The following is a 9116-nucleotide window of genomic DNA, read 5'->3' on the forward strand; positions in this document are numbered from 1 at the left end:
TTCATTACCAACCCGGCTGAAACCACCTCTGGCTCTGAGTACAAATATCTTGTTTTCCTTAGGTTTGAATTAAAATCTTCCACCAAACCTTAGTCACAATTTATGTTCCTAACAGTAGCTTAATGATAACCAAGTTATTTTACTAAATTCTTTGTTATATTTAAAGTAATTGAGCATCTCAAAATAAATACAGTAATGAAAGTATCCATTTTCCTCTCAGGTGTCACTATCAATGTTAGTATGATGAAAAAGGTCTGGAGAAACTGAAAAGATTTTAAAATGGATGTGAGATATCTACTGTATACAAGAGGTAAAATAAGAACAGATTCTTCCAAGAAGGTAACAGTTATTTGGTGACTAGAATAGGCATATGTTTACTGGAAAATAGTGTTATATATTCTGAGAGGTAAGAATATGTGAGAGAATAATTAAGCTTAGCTTAGTTGCACACAACATGACAGTGGGTGACTTTAATGGATGGATATACTGGGCAACATAATAGTAGTTTCAAATTTTGGTACGTAGCCAGTAAGTTCGGGAGAGGAGACAAGCTGATTATATCAACTCCAGTACTCAACTGGTACCTATTTTATTGACCCTGAAAGGATGAAAGATAAAGTAGACCATGGCAGAAATTGAACTCAAAATGTAATGACAGACAAAATGCTGCTGAGCATTTTGCATGGTGTGCTAATGATTCTGCCAGCTTGATGTCTTATTGGGCAACATAATAATAGCTACTCTTTCATACATGAAAACTGTTGACATCATACAAGGAATGAATACGGATTAAAGCTTTGGAGTTCTGGGATACAAATAATGCAACTATTTGTACCACTGATTTTAGGAAACTTGACAGCTACCAGGTCACCTACAAATTTGGAAAATGCATAAGGTAGTTAGTCATACCCACTATGAAATGGGATAGACAAATAGTTTGTGAATACTTTCCCTAGTGAAGAATGTACCACTTGACATAGTCAAAAGTTAGATGGCATTAAATACACTAGGCAATCTAGAGAATAAAAGTATGGAAGCTGAAGGATCCTGCAGTCAAATATAAAATGAAGGAAGCACGAGTTGCCACATTTGACTAAAAGCGGACAATGAAATTTTTCTGAAAAACCTGCTATATGCTACAGCCAGATATGTTGATGAAATAGCATGTGACTTGGTGGTGGAATGCTGCAGTTGATAGAAAGGAGGGAGTATAGAATAGTATCAAGCTACTAAAAGTGAGGTACACTAAGCATAGATGGGAAGCTAAAATTAAGTGGTTTGCCAATGTTCTTAGACAAGAGTATCAGAGACGTATGAAGTGATCTGGATTGCAAGTAGTGTGTCAGTGAGAATCAAGTCACTGGGAGTAAATTATGTACAGAGTGATAGCATTGCACTTATTGCTGGTACTAAGAAAAATGAGGAAAGGATAAGCTGTCACAAGTTGCTGAACGTGAAGAATGCATACAGAGAAAAGAGATGAACATAGCTAGATGTTTAATGTTAGCGCATATAAATGGATTGAGCACAAATGAGCTGATAGAAAAAACATGGTTTAAAATAGCAATCAGATGTGATACACACAGGAAAAGATTGTGCTCATATAAACATTTGATGGGTCAGAACCAGTAAAAAAAGGTTACCTCAGCAGATGACCAAGCTCTGCAACAAGTATTCAGATATTGTATGAGAGATGTACCCAACACATGCAAGCACAGAAAATGGATGTGTGCATATATATATATATATGCATTTGTATGTATGCATATACATGCTTGCATATATATGTATATGTATGCATATATATATCTTACATATGTATGTATGCATATATCCAGACACCTATGTATTATCGTATCTATCATCACACACATTTACTTATATCTATATATGCACACATACAGATAGGCATGTAGATACACAGATATGTATGTGTATGAATCAAATCATCATAAATTTATATGCATTTTCTAATGGTCCCTTGTCATTCCCTTCATGAAGTTGGGCTTCTGATATCAGTCCACATCATTTTCTCCCAGTGTTTTCGTCTCTCGGATTGTTCAACATTTCTATACCCAACAGTCACCCTTCATATGTGTCCTTTCTCTATACTAACTCAGTATTCTCTCTTGCTCACTACAGCTGATTCTTCTTGTACCTATTTGCACTCCATTGTTTATGCACATTAGCATTATTCAGTCAAGGAAGCATGCTTGCCTCATTACTTTATGACCTTTGCACATCAGTTACATTTAAAGTGTGATACTGCTACTATGTAGCATTGCACTTTGTATGCAAGCATCATGCAATCTGCATTTTACATGTAAAAAACATCCCTTTGTTACCAGTTCGATTATTATATCCTTGAACTTTTCTTTTTATCCCTTTCTTACTTCAGATATTATTATGCTTTCTGTGCAGCCTCCTCCATTACAGTTTAAGTCATGTAGATAAGAGAAAGTATTAACTAGATCGGTAGATTTTTCTCTGTCAGTCTGTACTGCTACAGTATCTCTTGCACATTCACACCTTATATTAGGTACACTGTGTAGAAATCCTACCATTTCCATTTATTGACCATGGCCACTTCCCAGGTTTACACAGTTTTGAATCCCTAATATCTTTTCTTACTAATTTAAAAGTCTCACACTTTTTCATTTGATTCAGCTACAAGAATTAAGTTGTTTGCATGCAGTCAACCAGTCCTGAACTCCTCTGTTTTGGTCCGAGGTATTATAGTAAACTGTATGAGTATAAGAATGAAGCCCTGATGTACATCTACCTGCTACCAAATTCCATATTGACCTCAATGATAATTTTTACCTTGCTGACAGCATCTCTGTTCAAAGCTTGCATGGTTCTCTTAAGCCATTTATCTTGACCTCCAGACAACAGAGCATGATGCTTTGTCAATGAGTACTAGATGTTTGGGCTTGCACTTAGTTAACAACTTCTAAACAGTTGTTTCAGTAGTGTCAGTAGTAACCGCCCCTGGCACAAACCCAAATTGTAACTCATCTAAGTAATTTTGTTCCCCCTTAGCTTTCCTATAACTCTTCCCATAGGATCACAACTTGGTCCTTCAATTGTCCTCTGTAGTCATTTCTTTCAGAAGCAGCTTGTTTATCTTTGTAACAGTTGAGGATGATACTTTTACACCAGTCATTGTCGATGTCTCCTTCTTTGCTCTATCTAATAGAACATGTGAATGACTAAGGTATGCCCTACTTCTTAAGTTTTTGAGTATTTTCAGTGCCAACTGTGTCTAGTGGTTTGACTAGTTTCAAAGCCTTCATATGCTTAATGGCTCTTTCAATAATACAGCTGTAAAATCTTTCATTCACCTTTCATAGTAACATTTCTTTCATTCTTCATCAGTGAGGGTAACTGCACTGCTATCATACCATACACACTTTTCACCAACAATATTTGTATGTTTGTACATATATTTATCCCTATGCCACACCCAAAGACTCACCACTGTGTTGGACCTATGGTTTATATTGGATTTGGTACTTGCATATTTATGGTGTCCTACCAACACTTAATGTCTTCAATGTTGTTTATTTCACTGTAAGCTCTGTTATCATACCAAGCCATCTGGCGTTTTATGAGTTGATGTGTCTTGATTATTCTCAAGAATCCTTATAACAAAATCATATATATATATATATTACGGAACTTATTTTAACATGTTATATCTATTTGTCACCTGAAGAGACACATCTGCACCGCTGGATGCTCTTGAACCAGTTGTCAAGTATCCCACCCATGAGGGATCAATGCTAGATGTGTTGAAACAATTGTTGTGATTAATAAAAATTCTCATATCTTCCATCTTTCATTTACCATGCATATATATACATACATATATATATATAATATATATGTATGCATATGTGCATATATATAAGTATGCATATTTGATACATTGATGTGTAATCTAGAACAAGTTATGCCTGTGATTCCCTCATTGCAGAACATCAACAAATCTCTTAATTCCATCTTATTTTACTAAGAATACCTTACATCTAGCTTTTTTTCCCTCGTTATCTAATATTGTTCTTTACCATGTTTTTCTTTCATTCTTTCCAGGTCAGTCTTTCAGCTTTTATAGCTCTATCTACTTCACCACTAACTTCTACCTAGTTTGAAGCTTGACTTTTATGTTATAAGTCTTCATCATCTCATTTTAGCTGTAGGTATCAACTAACCTAATATTTCTCAGAACTTAGATATAGCTAAAGGATATTTTCATCTCCCATAGCTTCCTACTCCAGACTGTCTTGTGCCTCTGAGTCTGTTTAATTTTTATTTTCCATACCACTAATCACTGGTCTGTTGAGTGATTATAGGTAAGTTCACTGCCATCAATTCATCATGAAGAAAGTTGACTGTGAGGAAAGTTCACCGAGAAAATATATCCATAGTATCTCACCATTAATAGTTAAAAACTATTTTATTGAAAAAATAAGGTAACTTAATGACAGTGTCCCTGCAGTGAATTGATAACAGTGAACTTACTGGACATGCTATTGAGTGGTGCATTCTTCACTTGGAAAGACTTGGTACTTGCAACTATTTGCCCATCTCATTTCCTGGTTAATATGATGTTCAGGTGATCAGATGACTGTTGGGTTTCCTGAAGCTAGTGTTACAAATAGTTTGATCATTTACATCACAGAACTCCAAGAGCCTTGACCTCTCTTCATTCCTTGTACCATATCTATAACCACCTTTTACATCAGAGTAGCCAACTTGGTATTTCCAATATACCCATTAGAGTTACCAGCTGTGATAATGTACTATGGAGGTATTTCACAAAAAAAAAACAAAAAAAAAAAACTCGCAGAATGTCCTTTTACTCACCACTAAGTTCTGATTATAGTACATATTTAAAGATCACAGTTTCTTATTGTGTTACCTACAACTGGTTGAAGCTTACTTATTTCTTTTACTCTTAATTACTAAGTCCATTTTCTATATACAATATGTCTTTACTTTACCCATCCAGAAAAATATCTACCTTGTTCCTTGCCTGCAAAGAATCCAGCTGAAGCTCCCATGAACATACCCCTTGTAAACATCTAATCTCATTACTCTAGCAACTTAAAAATCATTCTGCACCTATCGTTCATACCAAAGTTGGTAGTGACATTTCTGAAGTTTTGCATCTGTCAGGAAGAGCTTTATATAGACATACACAGATGTACACACACAACACACTCACACACTCATTCATTTATTCATTCACTCACTCACTCACTCACCATGACTTGATTTTCAGGCTTGGTTGTTTGGTTAAGAAGTTTGTTTCACAAGCACATGGTTTCCAATGTGATATTATTGCATGTCATCTTGGGCTAATGTCTTCATAGACTCTGATTGACTGAAATTGGTAAGCTAAAGCTGTGGAAGTCCATTTTATATATTAGATAAACAGATGAATTCAATAAATGGCCCAATAAAAATAAACTAACGCAAAGTACCCAAATTTTCACTCTTATCACCAAGTTCTATAAACATAAACACTTGATCACAAGAAATAACCAACAAAGAGGCACCAAAATAGAGGTACTGAATACACAAACAAGAAACTGTAACCACACCAACAAATATGAATAAACCACCGCATCAAGTTACAATAGCTTTTACCTAAAAATTGCAGTTGTTTGAAAGTTCAGTCATGACAAGCTTATACAAGGATCAAAGAATTGGTGACATCTGGCTCAGGAAGAGTATTTTTTCTTTATGCTGAGGTGGAACGAGCAAAACTTATTGATTTTTAGCAAAAAATTTTGTTTGCTCAAGCAGATTGATATTACAGTGGCCTCACCTGGAATTGCTGCTTCTTTGCTTACATGTAGTAGGACTGCTCATTATACTTTTACGTTACCAGTCAAACTTGTGCACAGATAGTCTTATGTGCAATGTTGGCAAATGATCTAGGCAGGCAGATGTTCTGAAGCAGGCCAGGCTAAAAGTAAGAGTGCACAATGTCACACAGACTTGCATTTTTAAGGCATCATGCTCACTTTAGGTGTCACTAACATCACGAATGAAGTTATATTATAGTCTTGCTGTCCGATGATTTTTGGCAAATTATGCTAGTCATCCTGCAGCTGAGTTGATAGCATACCCCAAAGAAATATATGTTTGATGAGAGGTAAAAGTTCATCTTTCTGCTAACATGAACGCTGCTCATTATAGTGATATCGCCACATTGTACTTTGCAAAAGTTTTACTTTTGTGAGGGACAATGATTAGTAATCTGTTGATTCTGAAAGTGATGTCAACATGCTAAGAAAACAAAAAAAAAATTTTGAATATTCTTCAATGTGTTTTGAGAAATTTTATCCTGGCTTCTGAAAGTGACATTGTACTGGATATAATACCACTGTTATCCATCATGTGCCAATCCAATTCATACAGCATAAATCAGTTCACACAGAACCTGACATTTATGATGCTGCCAACTTTTCAACAGAATTTATTGATTCTCTTTAGCACTAGTGTCCCTCTTCACAATCTGCTACAAAATTTGGATACAAAATCTACACTAAAACTATGTAATGATTCAAAATGCTCAGACACTTATGCTGCATTTGATCAGAGTCGAAGTCTCTATTTGGACTGGTTGTTCTAAGGGAGATATCTACCTTTCACACATTTACCCCATCCCATCAGACATACTATTTCTATTCAAGTTCTTTCAGTTTCCAGTGACACTCTCTTTGCCTCTGATCATCAACAACTCTCAGAAGCAGTTGGTCAGAATTGCTAGTATTAAGCTGACAAGTCTATGTTTCCCTCATGGTCAGCTCCATGCAGATAGCTTTTTATCTGAGCACCAAACCACAGAACAAGAAACGTTGTCTCCCCAGATCTCTTGCTGAATGAAACACTTTTCTTCGTAAAAATGTGTCTGCTTTATGCATTGCATATCAGTTTAGAATTACACGAAAAAGTAAAACAAATAGGTAGGATTTTCTTAAGCCACACATTTAAAATTATCAATAAACACAGCCTTGAAGGTTTCATACTTCATAGAAACCTGAAAAATTTTGAATTGAGGCATGTCTGTGTATTACTATAAACAAATATTCAGAAATAATTACTTAGAAAAAGTATTGCATACCACTTTGCTTTAAGTCAAATCACTTCAGTTTAACAAATAGAAAAGTTTCTACATATTACACACTTGGACAATATCCAGTATCTCTGCTAGTGTGTGTGTGTATGTAATATATATATATGTAATAGCATGAAACATGGACGTTAAATGATGATGATGATATATATAGTATATATGTGTTATATACGTAATACACCCATACACAGGTCACTTTACATTCATTTTCCTACACTGGCCTGTTTTGGATAGTTTTCTGAAGTACATCATCTTCCTACTTGTTGCTATCTATTGTTATCTCATTCATGAAGTCCAGTTTCCTGAAATCAAACTTCACCACTTTTCATATCCTTCTCTAGTGCTGGTTTCTTCTGTCATTTTTCATGTTCATTACATATCCACTCCAGAGTAGTCTTCTATCTTGCACACTACAGCTGATGTTTTTTTAAAATTTTTTTTTTATTCTCTCTCTGTTCATTGCATGCTTTGTCATTCATTCATGCTCATGTTTCACTACCATGCAATATCACACTTTGTACACAAGCATCATACAATTTACGCTTTGTTCAAAGAGAGAAGTCCTATGTTGCAAACAAAATACTAGTTTTTGGAATTTTTCCTTACTTTGGTTATTATGTTTTGACAACATCCTACTTTATTGTTAATTAGGTCATCTAAATAACAAGCTGTCAACTATTTCTTGTGGACTTTTGAAAATGGTGTCTTTTAATATAAAATTGAAAGATTTCATCTTGTTTGTGGTCTTACAGTACTTTTTGTGTACCAGTTGTTTACATTATGTACCTACTGTATTTTCTGGCATAAAAAGTCCATATATGTCTTCAAACATCATTACCATCTTTTCAATTCTTCAGCATTTAAACTGACCATATCTGGTCCAAATATTTTGACTGTTTTATGTTCAAACCAGCCAGATCTGATCTCTCACATCTACCCTACTATGTCATTCTAAAAATGTGACAATCACATTATTGAACTATGGAGCTACAAGATAATACCTAATTAATTCAAAACAATGTGAATAAATAAGCTTTACATTTGACAGAAAAATTTGAATACCTAAGGGTTAAATATTGCTGCATTTCACATAGAATCTTTGGTCCTCCAAAGTTATCTAAGTTAAACCTTTTTTTTTTTTTACACTAAATTTTAGTCTGAAAAATTTAACTTCTGTTGGAAAATACAGTGCTCCTTTTCAGAATATTGAGAATGGCTATTCCTCTGTTAGAAATAATGTTGTTTTCTTTCATGCTAAAACTTTCACTTTTGCTAAATTAACTTATAGACCTCTTGATTCACTTTTGTTAGTTTAACTTGTAGGCCTCAGAACTATTTTTTTGACTGATTTGGCTGAGAAAAATGGGTCATTGACAAACAGGAGCTTTCAAGAGCAGACAATCTTAAACCTTTCTGTTATGGCCTTCTGAACTATAATAAACATGATGGAGCTTCAACAGCTAAACCTTCATTGACACCTAACTGCAAGCTAAATTTCTCACTGAACTTATTCCTGTCACCATGGTGATAGCACTTATGTACATGACTTGCAACCACCAGATTGTAGAGTGTAATATTGTCAAAAGCTTTTTACTGGCCATTGGATGGTGCTCTCCCTTCTTTTAGTATATAAATGCATTTTTAACCAAAATTATTAATTGAAATTATGATTGTATTTGTCAGAGTGTAATTGAATTCATTAAAAACTCTTCAACATTGTCAGGTCCATTGGCCAACCTACTTGGTTTGAAGCAACTTGGAGATGTTCTTACACTTGGTGTATATATGTATGTAGTGAGGAGCCTGGTAAAATGAAAAGCTGTATTTTATTTTTTGCATTGTTAAGACTTTCTGCTCTCTTTCTCTAATTTATACCATCATCATTTAACTTTCACTTTTCCCTGCTTGCATGGGTCAAACAGTATTTGTTGAGGCAGATTTTCAACAGTTGAACATAATTCATGTC

The 9116-nt window shown here is 34.6% G+C and overlaps 1 protein-coding gene across 7 annotated transcripts in view; it reads left to right on the forward strand.

Annotated features, from left to right (window-relative positions):
* Window positions 1-9116, forward strand: part of LOC106868443 (uncharacterized) — a 91863-nt gene that overhangs the window by 17887 nt on the left and 64860 nt on the right. The window contains exon 2 of one of the 7 annotated variants that reach the window (XM_052971889.1): window positions 8874-8956. The exons of the other annotated variants lie outside the window; for them this stretch is intronic. Within the exon in view, the coding sequence (XP_052827849.1) occupies window positions 8874-8956 (83 nt within the window). The remainder of the gene's footprint in view (window positions 1-8873; window positions 8957-9116) is intronic. 7 annotated transcript variants of the gene reach the window in all.

The sequence above is a fragment of the Octopus bimaculoides genome, chromosome 1, assembly GCF_001194135.2.
Source record: "Octopus bimaculoides isolate UCB-OBI-ISO-001 chromosome 1, ASM119413v2, whole genome shotgun sequence".
NCBI lineage: Eukaryota > Metazoa > Mollusca > Cephalopoda > Octopoda > Octopodidae > Octopus > Octopus bimaculoides.